This window comes from Rattus norvegicus, chromosome 5, assembly GCF_021556685.1.
Source record: "Rattus norvegicus strain SHRSP/BbbUtx chromosome 5, alternate assembly SHRSP_T2T, whole genome shotgun sequence".
NCBI lineage: Eukaryota > Metazoa > Chordata > Mammalia > Rodentia > Muridae > Rattus > Rattus norvegicus.
In genome coordinates, this window is record NC_141538.1 from 161,129,787 (window position 1) to 161,156,876 (window position 27,090).

Genomic DNA, 27,090 nt, shown 5'->3' on the forward strand with positions numbered 1-27,090 from the left:
ACACAATTCAGGACACCCGGGCCTAGAGGATTGTGCCGACCTCTGTGAACTGAGTCTTCTCATAGCAATTAACTTAATTCAAGCAATTCCCTGCAGGTGAGCCTACAGGTCCACCAATTCTAGATAGTCTCTCCCTGAAACTCTTCCAGGTTCTAAGTTGTGTTCAGTTGGCAATTAAAGCTGACCATCACACTCCCTTCACAACCACCAGCCAGGAAAAACTCAAAATATAGCAGAAAACCCTCTGGAAGGTGGCAGGCAGATTTTTTTCTCCTCTCTTCTTAGTTGAGATCATTCATGGAGATATGTTCAACCCGTGGCCCAGACCATGTGTGACCTAAGGATAGCTATAAAATACAATCCAACACAAAACCATAAACACACTTGAAATATCATGATTTTCTTGGCAATGTTTTTGTGCCTGTTGCGTAGTGTGGACTTTGTAGATGTTAACACTGTATGGCCTTCACAAGGATGGGCACCTCTGAAAAGGTAATGCTATAACTGAACATTAGCTGGGAAGTCATTATTTGCTACCGTAACGACTGACATATCAAAGAGACTGAGATGTTTGGGGAGGCGTTTATATTCTGCTTGGAGAGTTTAGAAAATTGTATCCTTGGAGCCCTAAACTTCGTTGGGTTCTGAGAGCATAGCGTTTAGCTTTTGAACTGTCTTGCCTCTTAAAATTGACCAAACAATTTCATCATCCCCAGATAAATATGTTAGTAATAACTGTGCTGCTCTCTAACTGTAGCATCGACATAAAATAGCACCTACAGGCATGGAAAGTGTTGGAAACAGGAGTCAAATGGAAGGTTGCCTCTGTCACCACAGCCTGCCTCCCTCCAAGGTCCCCTCAACTGCAGGGGGATGGCAGCTTGTGGGCTAAGCTCCCTGTCTACTGGCAAGAGCTGATGGAGACTCTGGTCCAAATCCATCCTTCTGCATCTGAGGCTAACAGACAGCTCTCTACTAGCTGATCTATTCTTGTTAACTCAAGCCTAAGTCTGCCAGAAGCCAACGGGTAGGTCTAGTCTCCAAGGGAGTTTGCCCTCTCTAAAGGAGAGAAGAAAAACAAAAGCTCCTTTGAACCTATTCCAGCCCAGATCCTGGCAGGGTCCCCAACCTACTTCCCAATCACCAGGCTTGCCTCCTGCTTACCACTCTACCTCCTGCTGCCTTGTGCCCTTAACTGCTTGGAAAAGGGGCATGCACACAAGGCTTTGGCACATGCTTCAGCGCAGATAGCAGAAAGGAAAGACAGATAAGAAGAGAGAAGCGAAGCAGAGAGTGAGACTGGAGGAAGAGGCAAAATAAAGAGGGAAAGGAGGCATAAAAGAGGAAAAATAAAACCCAAAGGATACACGTTTTTGCTGTTTCCCGGACTCGTGTATTTGAACACTTAGTCCCTGTCAGATGGCGCTGTTGTGGACCCTTTAGGAGGCAGAGCTTCTCCAGAGGAAGTTGGTCTGGGTGGGTTTTAAAGCCTGATCCGGACTCTGTTTGTAACTCTGCTTCTGAATTATAGATAGAATGTAACTGACTGCCATCATGTCTCTCCCACAGTGATGGACAGACAACTGCATCCCTCTGCAACTATGGCAACATAAACTCGTTCTCTCTTAGGTTGCTTTTTTTCAAGGTTATTTTATCACAGAAACAGAAAAGTAACAAGATGGCTCAAGTGCAAGACTTGCTTACAGGTGCCAGGTTAGGCATTTGCTTTTACTTTGAAAGGTTTACTTGCTTTGTTCCTAAATACAGACCCACCGAAAGGGGGTGTTTTATGGTGCATCCTCTCTTAAAATAAGTCCCCCAAGTTTTAAGCAGAAAGACCCTCTGATTGGTCAATGGAACACAGGCCCTCCCTCAACCAGTCTCTACCCCATGACTAGCAGAAAGGGTCTTCCATGTGCATCCAATTTTATCAGCCTTCAGCACTTAGCCTCCAACAGCAAGACCTTACTTTGAACTCAGTCATCTTCCTGTTTTTCCAAGCATGGCTTCTCCTTTAATAAACAATGACCCAAAGCCTTTGGTGGGAGGTGGGCAGAGTTGCTGTTAGGAGATTTAATTTGCTGTAATCGACCCCTCTTAGCATGCGGAGTCACACAGTTCGAGGAAAAGAATTAATCTCTCCCAGAAAGAAGTGCCTTTTTGCTGTTATGAATCTAATCACTTATGAGGCTGAGTTGGCATTTTGGGTGTAGAGGGAGCTCTCAGGAATAAGAACCACCAGATCAGGTTTCAAATCCCTCTGAATAGGGTAGGTACTCCATTGAACGGGGGAGGGGGGTTGGGGGGCGGGGAGGTGGTGCAGACCGGAAGATGCAATACAATGCAAATAGAGGCTCTTCTGCTCTGAGGTTTTTTCAGACATCACCCCTCCACCCTAGTACCAAACAAAGAAAGTTATGGAATGAATGCATCACTGTGGGCCTCTTGGGATACCTTGTCCCCACTGCTTCTCTTCCAGGAGATGCCGCCATCTCTGGGGCAGGTTGTTGGGCCTGTCAATCATTGCTGGAACACCCCCTTCCCCCAGTTATTCTGGGGGATGTGTGTCTTCTCTGTGCATACTCTTTTATGATCCTCAGAGGTAGAATTTCACAGCGCAGCAGTGCGCTTGCCTTTGACATTCTCCTAAGCAGGATTTATTGCCTCCAAGACAGATGTGACTTGAATCGATTATGCCTTGTAAGCACGCATTCTCCAAGCAGCCCCCGGGTTCCCTGTCAGACTTTTGTTTCTTTGTACTGGCTTCATTCTGTGCATGTCTGATGTCAGAGAATCTCATCAAAACCCAGTACTACTAAGATCCCCCGTGTTACCGAACTCGGAGACTTAGAAGGGCCACTAAGTGAAGGTATGTGGTTCATCCTCTGAGGAGCTTTTGTCCCATAAAACGCTAACCTGTAGACTGACCCACTGATGTCAGAGAATGCAGAGCTGGAGCTGACAGATGTGCTTGCTGGCTACATTAACATTCGTTTGATATTCCACTATTGAGCGTAGAATAATAAATAAATGTATCCATCTGTCTTTGGGAGTAAAGTAGGAAGCAATGTTTAAAAATAGATGGGAAAAAATAACTGAATTTCACCAAAAAAAAAAACAAAACAAAACAACAAAAACAATAACAAAAACAAAACAAGATGTTCGATAAAGATTCTCACTAAAAAAAAGAATGTATTTGTGGATGTCTGCTGCAAAACTCAAGACCACATCTTGGACCTGGAGAGATGCTCAGTGGTTAAGAATATTTGCTGCTCTCACAGAAGACCCAAATTCAATCCCCAGAACCTATGTCATGAGGTTTATAACTGCCTATAACTCTAGTTCCAGAGGATCTGGTGCCCCCTTATGGCCTCTGCAGACGGGATACTTATGTGCACATACCCATATACAGATACACACACATAATCATAAATAAAATAAACCTTAAAAGTTAAAACTATTCTTACCCCAGTCATCCACAAATTTCCAGTTTCCTTAGCATCATATAAAATTGATCACACCACCCTGGACGAATATGATCCAGAGATTCCTTACAACCCAAGGAGCTCGGAAGTCATCATAATTCTATTTGATTTCAGCAAAACTTTCAGAAAGTTGGTGGGTTTGGAATAAACAAGTTTGATACCTTAAAACAAAATTAAGTACGACCCATTTCATCCTTTATAAATGTAAAAGTCAAAGATTATTGGCTAAGACTTTCTGAACAGAAAGAGGCCCAAGACAAGAGCGTGCCCAGATATCACATGACAATACTTGACTGACTTCCTGTGACATTTTTCCTAGAGATGTGGACCCGATCCACCTCGATTTTAGAATGTAGGACTAGGGAGCAAGAGGCAGGAAACCATGATTTACATTGTGGAAAGGAGAACTTTCTGCTTGTGTCAATTCAGGAGCAGCAGAGAGCGAGACAGTAACGTATCCTGACACAGGAACTGGTGAGATGGGATACTTTAGCTCCTTAAAGAAAAAGAAAGGGGGCAGGGGGAGAGGGAGTACCAAAGCCACAAAAGATGCCAGTGCAACATTTAGTGAGAAACAAACAATGTAAGATGTTTTTGATTGACACATAGTAACATTATACTACAGTACAACGTCTATGGCCCGAATTGGGGTAAACAGTATTCCTAGCTGTTTTTAAGAGCATCATTGTGCTGGGGCATTGATATCTTCTCTCTTCTAATGATTAATAAGTCACCAGGTGTGGTGCTGCATGCCTGTTACCCTGTGAGGACTGTGGTGGGCTTAAGGCCAGCCTGGGCTACCCGTTGTATTTTATAAAATAGAAAAGGAAGCCAGAGGTGTGTTTGGTAGAGGCTAGGGATGGTGTGCGGGAAGCCATGACTCTGCAGACCCAGGCTGAGGCATCTCTTGCCCCTGAGGTACCAGCCTACAATATTCTATTCTATTCTATTCTATTCTATTCTATTCTATTCTATTCTATTCTATTCTATTCTAGTCCAGTCCAGTCCAGTCCAGTCCAGTCCAGTCCAGTCCAGTCTAGTCTATAGAATAGAGTTTATTTAGGGCATGGGGAGGGGAGTTGAAGGGGTAGTAAAGACAGAGAGAGGCAGAGGGGGGGCTTTTTTGACACATGGAGGGGGAGGGGAAGGACATGAGGAGAGAAGGGACAGAGGGGGAAAAGAGAGAGAGAGCAAGAGAAGAGAAAGAGGGTGAGGAGGGGGCAAGCAGCTCCTTTTAGAGTGAGTCAGGCATACCTGGCTGTTGCCAGGTAACTGTGAGGTGGGGCCTAGAAACAATGTCAACACTACCTAGTGAGATCCTGCCTCGAAAACACCAAAACAATAATAATATTAATAATAATATTATTAATAATATTAGTAATAATAATAGTCGAGTTGTTATAAACTCTAGCTACCCCTCCATTGTGGACTCACTCCTCCATGCCCCTCAATTATGGGGCCTGTTTTCCCTCAGACATTAAAGGTCTTTTAAAGTTCGGTTCTCTGCATCGGTAAATTCAGACGAGAAGGAGAAATGAAGAGGCTTTTATTCTCTGAGATTTCAAAAACTAGAACGTACACATCCTCCTTGGGGATTCATTTAGACAGTTCCCTGGGCTGCGATGTCAGCTATCGGATTGGGTCCAGGCATTGAGCAAAGCTATGCTTTCAGGAACAATTTGCTTTCTTTATTCAGTAAATTGCTCTAAATTTTCCCTTTTTCTTCCCCCAAGTCTTAAAATTGGCTGTTGTGGTTTTAGAAGCTTTCTCTTCTCCCCCAGACAGGCTTAGGGAGGAAGGAGAGGCTGAATGGCTGCTTGCTTTAAAAAAAAGAGGGGCTGGGAGAATAAGTGTGCAAATGAATGGCTTTGCATAATTTGGGGCACCTCAATTGGAGGCGCTCGGATCCCACGGATCCCACGGGGCAGCTTCAGACATTGACAGGTGAGGAATGTGGACAGGCGGCTGCCGGCTACAGTTCTGGTGAGATGAAGCCCAGATTTCCAGATTGATCAAAGAAAATAAAACACAAAACAACATCCCAACAGAAACGAGAGAGAGAGAGAGAGAGAGAGACAGACAGACAGACAGACAGACAGACAGACAGACACAGAGAGAGAGAGCCCACAGTGCAAAGCTCTCCCACCCAGAACAGAAGGCAGGGAACAGCAGACCATCCTGACCTCAGTTGTTCAACAGAGAGCAAGCTTAGGGGGAAAAACTCCAGGGACACCTCATACAGAATACCCCAAACCGGAGATGATTTCCTAAAAATACTCCCAGATCCCCAAGAGACAGAAATGACAATAAATGCTAGAGCAGTTTGCTTTAACCAAAGAGAAATGCCATCCGGCTTTTAAAACACCTGGTGTTTGCCCATCAACATATCTGGAGAGACCCACTAACAAAGCCAGAAGGAGAAGAAAGATTACTTTAAAGTATTTCAATAAAACAGCCTGTGAGGAGAAACCTCGAGAAACAACATCTCAACAATAGCAAGCAATAGGCAAACCCCCAGCAGCGTATCCATTGCTGGCATTGTTTTAAAATGCAGATTCAGTGACTAGAGGGCACCTCAGACACCCCTAAACACTTACCAGCTTCTCACAAATGCGGTTTTGGACCAGGCTTCGCTCCACACCAACACCTTTGCCAGTTTTGGTGCCTGCCAAGTTTGTATGGAAATGTAGTCTTTCTCTTTCCTGGGACTAATGGGAGCTGTGCTCCCCGTTCTCAAAGACAATAAATGGGGCTGGGGATTTAGCTCAGTGGTAGAGCGCTTACCTAGGAAGCGCAGGGCCCTGGGTTCGGTCCCCAGCTCCGAAAAAAAGAACCAAAAAAAAAAAAAAGACAATAAATACACTACTTTTAAACTCCATTACTCTGTCTTTTTAAACAAACAAACAAACAAACAAACAAACAAACAAGAAACAGTAAAACCTAATGAAAAGCCCAGTTCTTACTATATGGGAGCGTCTCTTATGGTTGTTTCTGGCAAGGGTGGTTGGTTTGATAGTTGAACATCCTTAGATAGCTTATCCTTCCCCCAACCCCTGATACAAAGTATTGAAAGAAAGCCCAAATACAATCCCAAATCCATTAAAGACCTGTCCAACCTGTGTCCAACGGTAGCCATGAACGAGACCCACCATAAAATCATAAGCTCGCATCAGAGAGCTCTTGTATTATTTTCGTTGCTTTTGGTAACTCGGCTGTGCAGTTCTCGAGTGTGAGCCTTTTAGGTGACACTGCCTTGTCATAATGACAAAATATCAGACATCCCTGGACCACCCACCACTGATCTTTGTACCTGGGCATCCATTAAGAGATGTCTCATCAGTATCATCGAGTTCTTCAGTGTCTCTTTCTCCGTGGGTAGAAAGGGGTCATCGTCTTCCTCCAGTGCCTTCGACTTGGTGACAATGAAATGGGAAATCTGGTCATTTAGGGTGTGCAATGACTGCACGGCTGTGAAAAGACAAAGAAGGAAATATAAAATGATACTGCTAACTCTTGTGCATGTGTGTGCTTGTATGTGTGTGTGTATGTGTGTGTGCCTGCCCACATGCATACACACACATACATCCTAGTGTTTCCCGCTACTCAGTGCACAGATTACATGGGCACACCACCAAATCCAGGGTTCGTTTTATTTTCAACTTGGTGTGACTGTAAGCTTTAATTTCCAACTTGACATAACCTAGAATCACCTAGGAAGAGAGTCTCAGCAAAGAGTCTATTGGATTGGTCTATGGGAGGCCGTCTTAAGTTAATTGGTGGGAGTAGACCCATCTCACCATGGGTGAAACCGTTCCCTGGGCAGGAAGTCCTGAACTGTGTGAGAGTATGACCAAGCAACTGAGCATACATGTGTTCATTTCTCTCTGTTCATGACTATGGATATGATAGAACTATTTGAAGTTCCTGCCTTGACTTCCCCCACAATGATGGACTGTAACTGGAATTCTAAACTGGGATCAACTCCCTTCTCCCTGAAGTTGCTTTCTGCCCGGGTATTTCATCATAGCCACAGAAAGAAACCTAAGACATAAGAGTTCTGGGGATTAAACATGGGTCCTCATAGTTGCAATGCAAACACTTTACTGACTGAGCTATTTCCCCAGTGCCACAACTGGTAACTTTCAGTGAGAAACGGACTCACCATTTTCAATGGAAAAGCAAGGTGTACACCCGAGAGATCAACCAGGTAAGTGCCGAGAACCTGAATTTCTTCAACAAGCAATTTAACAGCCGGACTGTGTCTGGGTACCACCATCCAAATACATAACCCCACGTCTATAGAGTTTTTAAGGACACGTTCACCAGCAAAACACCAGATGTGGAACCTAATTCATGGAGCACCCAGTTGTCCTGGGAAAGCATAACAGGATAGAGTTAGTTATGAACTGTAGATGTATGTCTGTGATCAGTATTTACAAACCAGAGATCAGGGGGCACCTGGGTGTGGCCCTACCCTAAATCTACACTTATGGTAATGCAGATGCCTATTTTCACTCCAATGGATGGCTTCTGACACCGAAGTTTAAGAAGGGGGCAGTGGCCGTGTTTTCTAACCAGTGCCATGAATAGTCTGGAAGGACTGTTATTTCTCTGTCATCCCACACCAGATGTCACCTGACATATTACAATAAAGATTTGACTTTATTGTTCTGGCTGTCTCTTTCTCTCTGATGCACTTCGTAAGAGAAGAAGGGTGTGTGAGTGGGTGTGAGTTCATGTGTTTGCATGTATATGTAGATATGTGTCTGAGTTTATGTATGTGTGAGTGAGTATCTTGTGTGTGTATGCATGTGGGAGTGTGTGTAAGTGTGAATGTATGCATGTGTAAGTGTATGCAGGTGTGAGTGTGTAAGTCTATGTGAGTGTGTGCAAGTGTGTGTGCATGTGTGAGTGTGTGCATGTATGAGTGTATGCATGTGTGAGTGTGTGCATGTATGAGTATATGCATGTGTGAGTTGTGCATGTATGAGTGTATGCATGTGTAAGTGTATGCATGTGTGAGTATATGCATGTGTGAGTGTGTGCATGTATGAGTGTATGCATGTGTGAGTGTATGCATGTGCGAGTGTGTGCATGTATGAGTGTATGCATGTGTGAGTTGTGCATGTATGAGTGTATGCATGTGTGAGTGTATGCATGTGTGAGATATGCATGTGTGAGTGTGTGCATGTATGAGTGTATGCATGTGCGAGTGTGTACATGTATGAGTGTATGCATGTGCGAGTGTGTGCATGTATGAGTGTATGCATGTGTAAGTGTGTGCATGTATGAGTGTATGCACGTGCGAGTGTGTGCATGTGTGAGTGTATGCATGTGTGAGTGTGTACATGTATGAGTGTATGCATGTGTGAGTTGTGCATGTATGAGTATATGCATGTGTGAGTGTGTGCATGTATGAGTGTATGCATGTGTGAGTGTGTGCACGTATGAGTGTATGCATGTGTGAGTGTGTGCATGTATGAGTGTATGCATGTGTGAGTGTGTGCACGTATGAGTATATGCATGTGTGAGTGTGTGCATGTATGAGTGTATGCATGTGTGAGTGTGTGCATGTATGAGTATATGCATGTGTGAGTGTGTGCATGTATGAGTGTATGCATGTGTGAGTGTGTGCATGTTTGAGTATATGCATGTTTGAATGTATACATTAGTGTATACATCTATGTGAATGAGTGTGTAGTCTGGAGTTTAATATTTGATATTGTCCTATGTTTCTCCATCTTCCCTTTCTTAAGAACAAGGTCTCTCACTGAATTTAGGTTTCATCAATGCAGCAAGACCAGCTGGCCATCAGGCTCCAAGGATCTCTCTGTCTCCCCTCCCAAGTGCTACAATTACAAGCACATGTCACACATGCCTGGTGGTTTTGTACGTGGGTGCTGGGGACCTGGCTTCATGTCCTCAAGTTTGCCTGCCAAACACATGCGCTGAGCCATCCACTCCCCAGCCCCCAGAGGTAATTTTTAATCTCTTTTCTACTCTATCTACACGTGGAATATCAGAGCTCAGTAAACATTATTGCATTCGTCTCCTTAAAATCAATCCCTTTCCTTATAGAATTGTCCATAATTTTTTGGATAAATCTATACTTTTTACATCAAGAAAGAACAGCTTCTAGGCATTCTCAGTAAGCTGTCACATGAACAGAATCCTGAGACGGTCTAGGAAATCATCAGTAAACTCTAACACACAGCAGCAGAGCTTGGGAGACAGGGCTTCCAGCCAAAGGCAGCGAGAGACACTGAATGAATGCTCTCTTGCTGCAACAGCTAAGAAACCTGATGTGTTTACAGACAGCAGGGGTCTGTGGTCCTGGAAAGGACAGGGAGTCTGAGTGAGTCCTGTTGTTTACCTTCAGTTGACGTGCACCTCTCCCCCACATACACACAATAAATATAGTTTAAAACGTTTTTTAGAACATGTGCATTCTTCTGAGTTGTACAGTAGACACCCCTTTCCTGTGAATGACAGCCCCAGTGATGGAACTCTCTCTATGATTCCTGTATCCAGCTCATAAAAAGGGTTGGAGTCTGGGCATGTTCACTCTGTGTGAAGCCAGCTGCCATGGAAGTGACTTGTCATGGATGATACTGTCAAGTTGCTGGGATCTAGAATCATCTAGGAGACCTCTTGACACCTCTGTGAGGGAGGCTCTATCCTGGGTTAATCAAGGTGGGAAAGCCCTCCCTAAACATGGGTGGTTCCATGCCAGGAGCTGGGGTCCTGGATTAGGTAAAATGGTAAGCATGAGCTGAGCACCACTGTTCATCGCTCTCTGCCCCCTGGCTGTAGATGCCGTGTGAGCATCCATCTCAAGCTCTCGCTGCTGTGTCTTCCCCGCCACGGTAGACTTACACTGGGAGCCAGTGTATATGCCTCCTTCGTGCTGATTTTGCCAGGTACTTTGTCATATCAACAGGTAACTAACGTGACCCCTGGGCAACCAGAGAGCATAGGTCTCCAAGAGAACATGCATGCACAGATTGCTGAAGCTGTCTATCTACCCATCTATCCATTCACCCCCTCACCTATCCATCTATCTGTCTATCATCCATGCACCCCATCCATCTACCTACCCATCTATCCATTCATCCATCCACCTATCCACCTATCCATCCATCTACCCTCCTGTACATTCATCCGTCCACCCACCTGTCCAGTCATCCATCTACTTACCTATCATCCACCCACCCATCTATTCACATACCCACTCATCCATCTATCAACCTATCCATTTATCCATTCACCCACCTATCCATTCATCTATCTACCCACTTATCCATTCATCCATTTACCCACCATCTATATACTGATCAGGCCATCTACCCATTCATCCATCCCAGGTGCCAGAACAGTAAGTAGAAAACTATCCGATAGGACTAGAAAAATCTCAGTGATTAAGAGAACTTGCTGATCTTGCAGAGGACCCAAATTTAGCTCCCAGCACCCACATCTAACTGCTCAAAACTGTAACTCCAGCTCCAGGAGTTGCTCTCTTCAGGCCTCTACAAGTAGGATACACATGTGGTATAAGGTCACACAGGGACTCATACATATCAAGGAGGAAAAATATATCTAAGAAAACCAACATCTTAGACATTCTGATGACAGAAGACACAGCATAGAGATGAGGAATCCTGAAAGGTTTCATCCACCTGCCTCATCCAAGTCATCCAAGATGCAGCCCAGACCTGGAAAAGCAGAACTGGACTGGACCTCTCTCCACACCCCAATCTATAGCTCAGAAAACCGAGAGTACTCATAACTACATAGTAATTTATATAGCTTACTTCGGAGGTTCTCTGTTATGTAACAACAGGTAACTCTAGAAAATACAGCCATGACAACTCATGAAACACATCAGAAGCTGTCAGATACATGGGGACAGTAGTAATGCTTTCTCAGTTCATTACCATGTGTCTTAGTTACTTTTCTATTGCCATGGGAAATCCATGACCAAGACAACTTACAAAAGAAACCATTGAGCTTGGGAATCACACAGTTCCAGAGACCTAGATTCCATGACCATCGTGGCAAGAAGCATGACCGCAGGCAGGCAGGCATGGAGCTAGAGCATTAGCATAGAGTTCACGTCTTGATCCATCATCATGAAGCCAGACATCAAGCTCACCGGGAATGCCATGGGCTTTTTGAAACCTCTAAGACACATCCAACAAGGCCACACTCCCAATCCTTCCCAAACAGTTCCACAAACTGTGAGACAAGCACCCAAATATATGAGTCTGTGGAGGCCATTCTCATTTAAATCACCACACTATGTCCCTGGTGTTAATCACTGCACATAAAAACAAATAAAGGCATGAAAAAGAAAGGTCTCGGCACTCCACTCTGCCCCTACTCTTCCCTTGTCATCACAGATTTGGGAAGTTGTACACATTGTTCCCCATTTGCCCTATAAAACTCTCAACTAAATAAAGCTGTTCTTAGAGCACATGATGGATTAGAGGCTGGAGAGCCACAGACACGATTCCTCCCTACCTGAGGTTAGGAAACGAGATCATAAAACCCAGTTTACTTGGTTGGTTGTATTGAATACGTAATGACCTTCAATCCATTGTGTGTTACATTCGTCCACAAATCTGCAGAAACATACTTCTTAAGCAGGTTACTTATCTGAAGTGTGGTTTGAATCTTCCTAAACATTAGTGAGCTTCTTTTTAGGCTCCCGAAATCATGGAACTTTCATGGTTTGGGAGAAGGGGAAAAGTTGCCAAGTCTCAACATTATGCGTTATTTTAAAAAATAGAAGAGAGGCATAAAATGTGTTCAGAATCACCCCATTTCTGCTTTTATAGGTCAGATGGAGCACGGAATATGATGTAATAATGATATGACCTCAAATGCTCATTTTATGCAGATGAGTCCAGATGCCATTGAGATGGGCTATTGTACTACTTTTACAGGAAAATATGCCTGATGAATCATATCACGGGGCAGAGACACCAGCAACTCCGTGGACTTTATGATCTTGTTATTTATACGGTCCATAGATACAACCTAATCACCAAATTTATCCCCGTGTGTTAAACAATCTTTGCTTTTCACAAATCTCAGAAGCTATGATGTATTTTGGATGAAAATGACCATCCATTCCTAGTTCTTGTTTTAATGGAATCCCATTAAATAAATGGAGCCTACATAATTCAGACCTTTTTTTTCCCCTTCCTGCAGCTGTAATAAAACTCATCCTGCTAGAGATAAAGATGCAGAGAGGTCAGAGCCTTCATATTATGTTGCTGCAGTCTGATGGTGGATCAACGCATAAATATAGGATTTCTGTATCAATGGGCAATGTACTCTTAGGTATGTAATTGAAGGAACTGGAGAAGGGTATTTGAACAAACGCTTGTGCACTTGAATTGCACTGGTTCACATAGCCAAATCTGGAAGCTATTCATTCATTGCCCATGAGTTTGTGGATGGGTAAACACAATATGGTATATCTATTCAGAGGAGCATTATTCACTCATAAAAAAGGAATAAACTACTGATAATATGCCACCACATGAATGAAGTTGGAAACGTTAAGCTTAGTGAAAGAGGCCAACTGCCCCCTCTACCACCACCACCACCTGCAAAAAAAAAAAGATCCTATGTACAGGAACTGTCCATGGTGGACAAACAGTGAAACCAAAAGACAGATTTCAGGACGTCCGACCAGGAGAATGAGAACAACTGTTTAGTACTCAAGTAAAGGGTCTCCTTTGGGGATGATAAAAATATTCAGGAAAGAATTGTGGCAATGGATATGCACAGTGCATGAGCTAAACACTGCTGAACTATGGACTTCACTTGGTTAAAAGAAGAAATTTGTCTACGTGCATCCTACTGCAGTTTGAAAAAAACCTTGTGAGGCAGGAGGATTGCAAGATCAAGGTCAGATAAAGAGTACACTGCAGCATTTATAACCAGGATTTCTCTTATTGTGAAGTGGTGCAAGGACCTGAGTTTAACTAGAGCACCCGAATGGTGGGAGGAGAGAATTGACTCTTTCTTGTAAGCTGTCTTCTGACTTCTAGGTGTGCCCCATGACATTCATGCATGCGGGCGCACACATGCACGCATGCATGCACACATGCATGCACACATACCCAGCATGGTTACCACACCTTTTCTTCAAATGAGCAGATCTGCCAGAGAGTTAGTTTAGCTGTGAAAATGGCCGCTTTCTGTGGCTGTGGTTCCTGCAGTTGGCGGCCAAGTAGCAGAAGCAGGCTCTGAGTGAAAGGAATTACAAAGGCAGGAGCAGAGTGTGTGCTGACTTGAGGCTCAGATCTGCACAATGGAGGCTAAAGATAGCCTCAGTCTTGGGAAGCCACCCTGAGGTCAGAAGGAACCTAAAGGGAGACCCTGTCTTTCATCATCCATGGAAGACTGCATCTCTGAAGGAGGCCTGGAAGCCTGAACCTTGGAGTCAGACATTCTGAGTTCTAAACTTGCCTCTGTATGCTGGTCTGGGCATTGACCTATCTGAGGATGACTTTTCTCACCTGTCCCTTGGAGATAAAGCCATGATGATGTCATGATCATGCATATTAGAGTAATTAATGCAACTTAGTGCAACTTACAGTAGGGCCTGGCCCAGAGCTTCTCTGTGACAATACTTACCAATGTGGTTACAGTGGCCATTGCCTAGTTCCCATGAGCCCCTGGGCAGCCAAGTCCATGTATGACCATCAGAATCTATTATGAATTAACACCTGTGGGGCCGGCATGCCTATTCTTATGGCCCTGTGGCTACCAGCCCATCATGGTCCCTGACCAACTCATTCCACTTATCCCAGACCACCTTAGTGGTCCACCACAGGGCCTGAGACATCAGAAGATTACATCGAGTGCAGAGAACTCTGGTTGCTAATGCCATTCTAGGGTGTGTTCTGCATAGGGAAAGGCAGCCAGGGAGAGAAAGAGACAAAGGCAGGGTCAGAAAGAAAGAGAAATGGAGAGGATATTGTGGACTCAGACTAGGCCCCCCCCTTCCCTATCCTCAGTTTCATGCATCTTAAGATCAAGCTGCCTCTAGTGATGCCTTTAGTGATGGACTCTATTGGTGTGTGTGTGTGTGTGTGTGTGTGTGTGTGTGTGTGTGTGTGTGTGTGTATGTGTGGGTTCATATGTGTGCACATGCCTCAGGAGGTTGCAGTCAACCTCCAGTGCCATTCCTCAGGAGCCAACCACCTTGTTTTTGAAGGGTCACTCACTGACCCGAGGTTTTTTTGATTGGACTAGATTGCCTGGGCAATCAACTTCAGGATGCTCTTGTCTCTGTCTCCCTGGCTCTAGGATTACAAGTGCATGCCACCACACCTGGCTTTGGATATGGGTTCTAAGGACTGAACCTCAGCATTTTACCAATTGATCTACCTCCCCATCACGTACAACCACCCAGCTTACTCACTGATCTTAAGCTAGATTTGGCTTGTGTGCCCAGAGAACCCTACTTTATATATGTGCTTCACAACTTATAATGGGGTTACAGCTTAACAGGTTCATCATAAGTGGAAAATGCATCAATTACAGCTACTCCACCTGACTTCATATTTATCCATGTAGTATCCTGATGTCCCTTTCTTGGTAACATACTTACTGACCGCCAGAGATATCGACCCTGGAAAAGATCAAAACCCCAAATCATGTTCTTTTGGACATGTAGTGCTTTTCCAGCATGCTAAGTGTGGGAGCAATATAGAAGTCTCATGGCAGACATCTCATTCTTGCTACTGGTCCACCTGCCTTGCCTTTCTCCAGGCTTCCAGAATGTTCCTGCGGTATTCCATGTGCTCTAGTGAGGTCTCCCATCCCTCATTCAGTGAAGTTAGTATTTCTACTATCAGCAGTGGCAGCCGCTCTATGCTAAGCACTTTCTGAATGCCAAGCATCGCACCGAGCCCCTTGACCGTTGACACAGCTCATCCTCACACAGCCGACCATGCTTGGGTCCCATTGGCTCCCTCTCATTGAAGAGGTTTGATGGATGGTAGAATTTGGCCACAGCCACAGAATCAATCACACAGCTGTGAAGGGCTCTGCTGTCCTCTGACTCTTCCTGCTGGACTGAAAGTCTACTTCCAGAATGGGAAGACAGCATGTTCAGTAAAGTGCTTATGCTTGCCTTGCCACCAGTTCAGCCCCCAGAGCCAGTGTAGACAAAGCTAGGGTAGTCTGTGTTACTCGAAAGGAGAGCTACATTTGTTGAGACACCATAGAGAGAAACCCACTGAAAAACTTCTGGTGGTGTGCCAAGGCTTTTTCTATGGATTCAGGCTGATTGGCAGAGTGACATCAGCTAAGACAGACACACACGCTGAGGTAAGACATGTGCTGAGACAAGACCAGTGGAGGACACATTATGGTTTGGAGTTAGTATAGAAAGGACTCAAACAGATAGGGAGGAGGCAGAGCTTGGCTTTCTTGCATAGCTAAATGCTTGTTGGTCTCTCACCTTTGCTGATCTTCGCTTCCCTGAGAGAGGCATAGCTGAGGACTTTTCCTGGCATTTTTGTTGAGCCTGATCCTTCTGCTGACTCAAGCTGACATTGAGACCTGGCTGTCTCTGCCAGTTCATGCCATGGCTGCTGATTCATGTCTGCCATCCCAACTCTACCGAACTGGTGTATCCATGAAGTGTTTGCGAGTGGATCGAGCTGCCCCTGTCTGCTAACCTGTGGACTGAACTGCCCATTTCCAGACAACACAGGTGGGAGTTACTCCAAAGAACCTTTCTAAAGAGGTCCACTTCCCCTCATATCCTTTCTTTTTCCATTACCTCCGATGGATGGTTAGCTAAAAGGGAGGTTAAAGCATTTGAGAACCACGATTAAATAAGCTTTGAGAAGTTAAAGTTATGAGGACGCTCCTTACAAACCTGACAATGGTGGGCCAATCGCTTGCACGCCACAGAGGAGGAGAAATAAGTCATCCCAGGACACAGGCAGTCAGTGGCGCAGCTCCAACTCCCTTGCCCACATCATCTCACATTAAAGTCATGGAGGAGGATGCTACACTCTATTTTTGCTTCTTTTGTTTACCTCCCATTCTTTGAACCTATCCATGCATCTTCTAGAAAAGCCTCAAGGTCATGAGTCATGTCTGCAGATATTGTGTGGTGGCTACAGAGTTTTACTGTGTGGGACACTAACTATCCTAGTGCCAGGTCCCTACCAAAGTACTGAGCAGAGACATCACCATGAGAGGCAAGGATTCAAACCAGCTGGGGCAGACAGTGCTTACTTCGAACAAGAGGCAGGAGAGAGGGACCATCCCGAGCAGAGAGCTCTGGTGAGAACAGGTAGTTCTTTTCTTTTCAGAAGGAACCGTCAGAGGACATCACGGGGTGGGTGTAAGGGTGTTGCAAAACTACAACCCATAAAGGAAATAGGCTATTGATAATTTAGCAGCCTTATGGAGCTCAAGGGCAAAATCCACATGCAAATGAGATTTGGAACCTCCCAGAGATGCTGGTGAATTGGGACAGGAGGCTCCCAGTCATTTGTTCACGTCAAGGAGAAGAGGCCAGGCTTTGGTATAGAATTGTATTTTTAAATAGATCCTTGTGGTTTGGGAGCTTAATAGCAAGAGTGGGGTGGGGGCAGACGTCACACTGGAACAGAAGAGCTAGAAAGGCTATCAGGTGCAAAAGGCTGTCCTGTCATCCATATCTGACTTGAGCACACTGTGGCCAGAGGACCCGGTTCCCTTGAGAAACAGGGGCAACCCAGGGTCCTAGAGAACTTGGCCAAGTCCATCATAAAGGGAAATCAGGGTAGAACCTCAAGACAGGACCTGAAGAGGCCATGGGGGAGCATTGCTTCCTGACTTGCTCAGACTGTTGTCTTAAACAACCCAGGCCCGCCTACCAACGGACATCTCTGCCTACAGTGAGCTGGGCCCTGCCATATCAATGAACAATCAAGAAAGTGCCCCGCGGACACGCCCACATGCCAATCTGATGGAGGCAGTTCCTCAGCGAGGCCCTCTCTTCGGCAAGATGTGTCAAGCTGACAACCAAGATTAACCATCGCAGTGAAAAGTTTTGGGCCGTGACAAATATTCTTGGGCTGTCAAAACCACTTAAAACTAATTAGGGGCAGGAGACATGAGTTCAGAGCTGTCTCTCCTCTGATGAACTAACAAGTGCACACGTCACCAAGACAGACGTCGTAAAAGGGGGACGCAATCCTTTTATAAGAATTTAATGTGGAAACGGGTGCATGAGCCCTATCTCATTAAACGATCAACACCGTGGAAAGAATCCTTACAAATTCCCTGCCCTCGTTTTGTTTCCCCCAGAGAGCCCCTCCTCCCCACCATGAAAATGACTGTGTTTGGATTGAACAGTCTCCAAGACTGAGCCCCTCCTCCTTGATTTCAACAGGGACTCACAAACCCTGGAACACAAGCCTTGGCAGAGTAAAACCTGGCTGCATGAAGAGTGATCTCAGGGCAAGCATTCCAGCCATGAGTCTGGAGAAATGCTGTCCTCCTTGTTCCGAAAATTGCTTCCCCCTGATTGAGCAGCCCCAGAGATAAGAGGCCAGGCAAAGGTCAGAGGTCAGCCAAACAGTGGATTGTTACTGAACTCACACCAGGTTTCTCTGGAGCATTGAAGTCCCGGCTCTTTATAGAGTTTCAGGATTGTGCGAACCTGCTGCATTCATCTGATGTCTGGGGTGGGTGCATGTGTACATGTTCATGAAAATGCATGTGTTGGCTTACATGTGGGGGCCAGAGGTTGATGTAAAGGTGTCCCCCAGTATCACTCTTCACTTTAACTTTTGAGACAGGGACTCTCACTAAACCTGGAGCTCATTGATTTTGGTAGACTATCTGGCCAGATCTACAGATCCCCCTGTCTCTGTCCTCTCCTGCATGACACCACCCTCAGTGTTTTAAATGGGTGTTGGGGATTTGAACACAAATCACCAGGCATGTGCTGCAAGCCTCTTAATTGCCTGAGCTCTATACTCCGGCTCACCAAGCTCTAAGGTCTACTGAGGGCCTATGCTAACTGCTTTTACTGAGTGCAGGGGTGTGTATGAGTGTCACCACCAAAGCTCTACAGTTTCTCTTGTTGGAGTTTTTATTTGGTTGGGGTTTTCTTCTTTTCTAAACAGGGGTACTTTTCAGGCCCACCAACCTCTAGGGATAGGGAGGAGAGCTGCAAGCTTGGTAAAGATGTGGTAGACCTGTGAGCCTTAGCCAAGCCAGAGACCTTGTTGTTTTTGGCTAACTGAAAGGGTTTATCCACGGAAGCCTTGTTCCCAATTTTAATGACTGACTATGCCATTTAATTACTTCTGGTCTGTTAATATTTTAAGATCATTTTGTTTTATTGCAACTTTCAATGTGTTTCAAAGGTCAGAAGGAAACCACGTTGAATCTCAAGTAAGCTCTATTTATGGACAATAGGTTTATAGGCAGCATGAGGCAGTTGGTGCCTTGCGGCTTTTCATTTCAGGTTTTGTATTTAAAAGGCTCTGCCTGAAAGTATGTAGCCACCTACATGGGGTGGTAGGGTGATTAGAAGTCAGGCTTTGGCACTGGGGAGATTACTCAGTAGCGTGAGTGCCTGAGTTTGGTTGCCCAGAATCTATAGAGAGAAGGGGGGCATAGTAATCATGTATAACCTCAGAACCTAGAAGACAGAACGATCTCTGTGGCTTTCTAACCAACCAGGCTACCAGAATCAACGAGTTTCAGATTCAGTGAGAGACCCTGGTTTGTTTGTTTATTTGTTTGTTTGTTTGTTTGTTTCATTTCTATTATTTTTAAGTAAAGTGGAGAGGGGCTGGAGAGACGACCCAGAGGTTAAGAGGACATACTCCTCTTGCAGAGAATCTGAGTTCCGTTTCTAGAAGCCAAGTCAGGTGGTTCACAACTGCTTATAACTCTAGCTCCAGGGGATCTAACACCTTCTTCTGGCCTCTGTACATACATGCACATACATTTATGCACACACACACACACACACACACACACACACACACACACACACTCAACATTTTTCTATCTTAAAAAAAAACCTTTAGGTTAAAAATCTGGACCCCCAATGGAGGGGTTAGAGAAAAGACTGAAGGAGCTGAAGGGGTTTGCAACCCCATAGGAAGAACAACGATATCAACCAACCAGACCCCCCACCCAGAGCTCCCAGGGACTAAATCACCAACAATGAGAACACATGGTGGGACCCATGGCTCCAGCCACATATGTAGCAGAGAATGGCATTGTCCAGCATCAATAGGAAGAAAAACCCTTGGTCCTGGGAAGGCTCATTTCTCCATCGTAGGGGAAGGTCAGGCACTGAGGTGGGAGTGGGTGGGTGGGAGTGGGAGCATCCTCATAGAAGCAGGAGGAGGGGGGATGGGAGAGGAGGGAAAGGAGATGGCATTTGAAATTTAAATACATAAAATATCCAAGAAAAAGAAAACCTAAGGGGAAGAGTAGTTGCGGAAGACACCTGCTATCAACCTCCGTGTCCATAAATGTGAACACCTGCTCATGCGCACACACATAAAGGGCTCAGTAGGACTCACTGTTCCCTGGCCAGCAGCCTCTGGAGCAGACCTTGGGCTTCAGCCTCTCACCTGCAAAATGAAGACAGAAGAAAGAACTGTGCTATCACATGCTGGGAAGTAACAATGCCTCCAGCCTTCCCAGGCTCAGGGTACGTTTCCTTATTACTACCATGGTTTCCTCCAGACCGAACAATGATCAAGTCCCTGCGGCGGCCCTTTCTGAATCTCTACATCACAACCACGCACACAAAAGAGACAACTGAGGCAGAGATGGGCTAAATGGTTGCCACTTCTTAAAGGAGTAAATGACTCTCACACAGGTCCATCGCACTCCATTCCCGGCTCCCGGCTCAAGTCTGTTTCACATGTAGACTGCACTCATTCCACAGGGGCTGGGAGGACGGTTCACGGGTGAAAGCATTTGCCATGCAAATGTGAGGAGCAACGCTAAGATCCTCAACTCTCTGTATAAGCTGAGTGGAGATGGAATTCCGGCCTGAGAAGGAAGAGACGAGACTCCCCAGAGCAAGCTAGAGAGACGAGTCATATCAGTGAGCTGTGGGTTTGACTGAGAGATCTTGGCTCAAGAAATAAGTAGGAATGGTGCTCCAGAATGACTCCCGACATTAACCATGGGCCTCCACAAGCACACACCAAACGCTCACACACGTGTACTAACATGCCAACGTACACGTACCCATACATGCACGTGAAACATGGAAAAGTTTCTAGTTTCCTTTCTGTTGCTATAATAAAACACTCTGGCCAAAAGCAACTTAGGGGGATTTCTGTGTAAATGTGTTAATTAGAAAACTAGAGACTGAAAGTAAACAAGCAAGCCAACAAACGAGAGATGGCAGTGATTACCTTTCGGTATAGTTACTGTTCATGTCACCCTGAGGGGTGTTAAGGAGTGGCTGCTAGTCAGGCATGACAGGGCTGGCCTTTAAATCAGGTACCCAAGAGGCTGGGGCAGGAGGATCATGCCAAGAAGATTCAAAGCCTGCTTTAGTAACACAGTAAGACTCTGTCTCAAAGAAACCAAATGCATGTTTTTATATACAATGTGTAGTCTATATTATTTAACATATGCAATATATGAATATATACAATTATGTGTCATTTTTAGTAAGAAACGGGTGTTGGTACATAGCCCTGAGGATCTGAGACTTTGTATTGTCAGCACACTGACGTAGAAAGGTGAACATTGTGGTCATACTTGAAAATGGCTTCTGATGATTCTTGTTTCCCTGGTATCACAGTTTTGGTCCATTCTCTCTCACTCTGAATGATAATGACTTGTGTCACCAATGGGGAATTTTGGGTATAACAGAGCGTTACTCCTGGGGCTAGATGAGGAAAACCCACTGTGCTTTCCCTTGACTCTCTCTCTCCAAGAAGCGTGTGCCGTGGGACCCTCAGGCAGGTCACGGCATGTTCCTACCAACATGGACCATGCGCTTAGTGTCTTGTGAAGGCGCCATTTTGGAAGCAGCTCCAGGCAAGTTAAAGGGCAAGGGGGACTATACTGACAGCTTGTCAGCATTCCCTAAGAAACCCTGGGCCTGCGTGATTGGGGCAGACCAGACCACTCCAAAATTTGGCAGGGTGGTGGGATGATGAGGCACATGGTTTAAGTCACTAGATTTGAAGTCACTTATGAGACAACTGGGTGGTCACAGACAAAAGACCTAGGTGTCAGAAACCAAAGGACTTTGTAGAAAAATGTCCTAGAATATCTGACAAGCCCTGATGGTCCCCACAGAGGCTGCTAGTGGACACCGGAAGGAAGTAGAGAAAAGGGATGAGTGCTGTGTAGTGGCAGGAGGTCAAAGAATCATGGTCTGTAGTCATGTGAGGTGTAGAAAAACCTATCTACTACTCCCCTGGTCTATCTGGAGAAGTTTATGACTGAACTGTTGAAGGTGTCACCTGATTCGTTCTTGGTATTAATTCTGGACTATGAGTGGATACAGACAGGCAAAAAGGAAACCGTGTTTTTAAGTAGACGTTGGAATGGAAAGAGCATGAGGAAAATTGGTCTCTGTATCCCTGTAGCTCTCCAAGCCAAGGGCAGACCAGGGAAACTGGGCAGCTACAAACACAAGACACCATTATATAGGAAGCACAGTGAGTGACTTTAAAGGCATAGCCAAGAGCTCAGACATAAATCCAGTTCACAAGGAGTTATTCTCACTCCTAATTAAGGAACCATTGAACTGTGGTAGAGGTGATTTGGAATTTACCTGGTCTACTAACTTCTATGTACTCTGAATATTCTTCCTTACAAATGGATGCTTCTAGCATTTGCCCTACATCCCCTTCTGCTTGCAGGGGTTGATAACATGTCTCTTTAATTCTCTCCTATTTAGATTGAGAGCCTTAGTACTTTTAGCCAGGGATATTGGTTTTGTGTGTGTGTGTGTGTGTGTGTGTGTGTGTGTGCACGCACGTGCAAATGTGTCTGTATATGAACCTCTATGGACCTCATTTTATACAAGATTCAAGACTTTCAATGATGCTAATGGGATACTGGAATGACATTGAATAGATGGGTATGAAGTTCTTGGCAGTAAAGGAGTATGATTCGCATTCAAAGCCTTGAGGGCAGAAGGTAGACTATGATAACCAGATTCCAAAATAGATTTCACTGAGTACTACCTTCTGGTAGTACCATACCTCTGTAAGCCTTTCCCGCCCCAGATAGGAGTAACCTGTTCAAAGGTGTTAGAGTCTCACAGGCTTACAGAGTTATTCTCTTTCTCTCCTTCTCCCTGCTCTTTCCCTCCTACTATTGCTTTCTCCAAGTATCTCTGTTTCTCTATAGCTTCCTTTAGATTCAAACTTGTTTTGAACCTAAGGACGACTTTGAACTCTTGGTCTCCCTGCTGCCTCTACCTCTTTTGTGCTGGGATTACAGGTGTGCACGACCACAGGGCTTCTGCAGTGCTGAGGATTGAGTGTTGGGCTGTGTATATACATGTTAGGCATGTTAGGCACTGCTAAGTGAGTCAGACATCACCATGCCCCACCTAGCTTTATCTCTGAGTGCTCTCTCAGCCGGAAGTCAGCCCTGTCCCAAGGACTGGAGATCTGGGGAAAGGCTCACACGGCAAGGAACTGAAGTCAGCATAGGCCTGACAACCACATGAGCATGGAATCATGGGAACACATGAGCATGGGGTCATGGGAACACCTGAGCAGAGGATCGTGGGAACAGATGAGCAGAGGATCATGGGAGCACATGAGCATGGGGTCATGGGAACACACGAGCACAGGATCATGGGAACGCATGAGCACGAGGGTCATGGGAACACACCATCTAACAGCAGTATCATTACTACATCTTTTAATGAGACAGTGGACCAGATCAGTTAAGTAAGCCCTAGAATTCCTGCCCTAAGACACTATGTCATGGAGATTTGCTATAGTCGTTATTGTTTCAAGCCTCTCCACTGGTGTGTAATTTCCTTCTTAGTAACAGATAACAAATACAGCAAGGAGTTTCATTCTTAAAACCTCAGTTTTGATGTGGTGCCAACAGCCTGACAAAAACCATCTTCTATATAACTACATTCCTGAAGACTTATGTTTAAGAAGCATTTAATTCTGCTTATGCTTTCTTGGTCTTTTGCCAGAGTAAAGAAGGATGGTTCCACCCACCAGGGACATGATTTCAGCACTTGTGGGCTTGAAGGACCATTCATAACCCAACCACTGAGATCCCAGTGAGCCGCAGAGATAAGGCCTCTTATCAGTAAGGAATTATTTCCACTGAGAGAACAGGGAGGGATGTAGACTTTTATTTATCATCAGACATAATCTTCTCTTTCAAAAAAGAATGAACTCAGAGGGAAAAGAAAACAAGCCACAGCTTATGAACATGGGGTAACTGAACAGCCACCCATCTGCTAGAGATAATCCAGAAGTTGGGGAGATGACTGGGCGAGGAAGAACACTCGCTCTTCTTGCAGAAGAACTGAATTTAGTTCCAATCACTCACGGAAGGTACCCTACAACTGCCTGTATTCCCAGGGATCCAATTCGCTCTTCTGGCTTTTTCAGGTACCTACACATGTATGAACACACACACACACACACACACACACACACACACACACACACACCACACACACACACACTACCCCACACGCATAATTAAGACGTATTTTTAAAAGATAAGCATATGCCCTCCATGGGAACAGAGATATAATAAATGAGGGTACCGAACAAACTGTCAGGCTCTGAATGAAGTCTCAGGATTGTTCCTCATTTTAGTAGAAATGCTTTGAGTTTCTGTCAGTTTAGAGAAATGTTGGTTATGAGTTTTCCGCATATGGCCTTTATTATGTTGAGATATGTCCCCTGTATGTTGATATTCACAGAGCTATAGTCACAATAGCAGCATGGCACTGGCATAAAACCAGGCACATTGACCAAGGAAATTGAACTGAGGACCCACACAAGCCCACAATCCTACAACCACCGGATTTTTGACAAAGAAGCCAAAGCAAAGACAGCATCTTCAATAAATGGTGTTGGTCAAACCGAATGGCTACTTATAACAAGAATGGAGCTTAATCTTTATATTTCTCCATGAAGGGAAAAAAAAAACTCAATTCCAAATGGATAAAGAACCTCAATAAAACCCGATCCCTGAGTCTGATAAAGGGGAAAGTGTGAGATATGCCAGAACTCAATCAATAGTGCAGGCAGTAATCAACAATTAATTACTGGAACCCCTTGAACCCAAAAGACTTCTCTGTATAGCAGAAGACACCATTGAGTAAAGAGGCAGTTTAAAGCACTGGGAAAACCTTCGCCAGACAGACGCCTGGAAGAGAGTTAGTATCTAGAATGTATAAATAATTCAAAAACTAAATCTTAAGAAAACCAACAGCCCAATTAAAAACAGGGCATGAAACCAAGCGATGAGTTCTCAAAATATGAAATACAAATGGCTGAGGAACATTTTTTTAAATGCTCAGCATCCTTAGCCATAAGGGGAATTCAAATTTGAACTACTTGGAGATTGTGTCTCACCCCGATCAGAATGGCTAAGGTTTAAGCAACAAAAACAAAGTCAACAAAACAGAGACAACAGTAAGTGCTCTGCATGTGAGGAAAGGGAACTTGTAGGCACTGCTGGTGGCTGTGCAAACTGGTGCAGCCACTGTGCAAATCAGTGTGGCTGTTTCTCAAAACCAAAAACAAACGAAAGACTAGAAATAGATCTAGCAGATGACCCAGCCATGTCACCCTAGAGCATACACCCAAAAGACTCTGTCCTGCTATAGAGAATCCTGCTTATCTGCGTCCATTGCTTCTCTATTCACAGTAGTCATAGAATGGAAACAACGTAGATGTCCCTAAACTGATGTGTGGATATAGAAAACGTGGATTATTTACACAGTGGAGTATTACTCAGACGTTACGAAAAGGGGGATTATAAGATTTACAGGACTGGAAACAACTATTCTGAATGTTCTAATTTGTGGGTGCTAGCTTTGAATTTTCATATATACACGGCCCATTTGGAATGTCCATAGAGGTCAAGAAATTAGTAAAGGGGAGAGGATTTCAAGGGATGGTAGAGAGCATGTGGTGAAAAGGATCAAAAGTTAAAAACGGTACAGGATGGGTAAATGGAGGGATGGGAGGACATGGTTGAGGCGGGAATGTGGGGAAGGATAAATAACTCTAAAGACATTTTTTAAAAGTCATACGGAAGCTTCCTAAGAAACATATATTCTCACATATAAAAGGAACTTAAACGGAGTTACCATGTAATGGGGTAACGATGCTCCTACTAGACATTACAAGTCAATAAACATAAAGCTCAGTGGCAGGAATGGGCTATCTCCCTTAGAGCTGTTGATCAGCAAGGCCCCATAGAGCCCCAACTATTGCAGGCGATTGCCACTGTCTTCCCTTTCCCACGAGAAATTGACAGTTGAGACATCTATTGCTGAAGATATGACATTCTTGAGTCACAGAGCACAAAGAAATCAAGCTGGTGTTGACACGGAAGCTTCATCTCTACCAGCTAGCATCAGAGTATGGAAATCGCTCTGCACACTCCCAGAGGAGAAAAGTAATCATCTGTCTTATCCAGCTGTGAGCCTTGTGAGCCACAGCAACCGGCCTGAAATGACGGTTCACGCTGTAACAGTGGCACAGACGTCGTGGGAGTAACCAACCACTTCCTGCTTGGATTTAGGTCCTGTTGCACAAGTTGAACCCATATACAGCCCTGATATAGGAGTCAAGCACATGCAGCTAGATAGATCATAAGGGAGAACTTACTTGTATTATTCTGCAAAATAGACAGAGTATTAGACTGATTCCTAATGACTTATCCTTATATCCATAGATGAGTGCGTGTTCAGCCCTCATCAGGAAGGCTTGTCTTTGTAGTGTATGGTGGCTATAGTAGAGGTCGAAAACTGGTGAAGGTGCAGAGAATAAGAGATTGGGATGGTCAATCTTAAATATCTGCCTCATAGGCCCAGGAATCATGGGCAACTGATACCTTCTAGAAAAGGAAGAGTCCGTTTTCTTTAAGGGTTCATCTCCTTAATGATTAATGATGATCCAGTGGAAGGACATACATCCAATGGTTCATGGGCAGCACAGACTGATCTTGATGAGGTTTTCGTTTTTGTTTTTAGGACAGTAAGTTGAGTAGGTGGTGAAGGAAGAAGAGTGGATCTGGGAGGAGTTGGGGTAGGGTTGAATGTGATCAAAACACATTATATGAACTCCTTAAGGAACTAATTAAAAACCAGAAATGGCATATGATCACTTGGTGCATGCTAACACTGAGAGGGACCAAGGTCGGCTGAAATCTCTATGGGTTTGCTGTCTAAACTAGAAGTTCTCTCTATAGCCACAGGGATCCATCCTGTTTTGTCCGTCTGTCCAACTGAGCAGGATGCAGAGTGTCTAGCACAAAAGTTCAGAACTCAATAAATAGTGGGTCACCTGATGATTTAAATTACTGAGGATATTAGGGTGGGAATTATGGCCAATCCCTGACAAGCCAACAT

General features: G+C 44.7%; 1 protein-coding gene across 1 annotated transcript in view; it reads right to left on the reverse strand.

The window, feature by feature from the left end:
- The window catches only part of Kazn (kazrin, periplakin interacting protein), a 988,882-nt gene that overhangs the window by 740,090 nt on the left and 221,702 nt on the right, over positions 1 to 27,090 (reverse strand). The window contains exon 2 of the mRNA XM_087549465.1: positions 6,796 to 6,953. Within this exon, the coding sequence (XP_087405591.1) occupies positions 6,796 to 6,953 (158 nt within the window). The remainder of the gene's footprint in view (positions 1 to 6,795; positions 6,954 to 27,090) is intronic.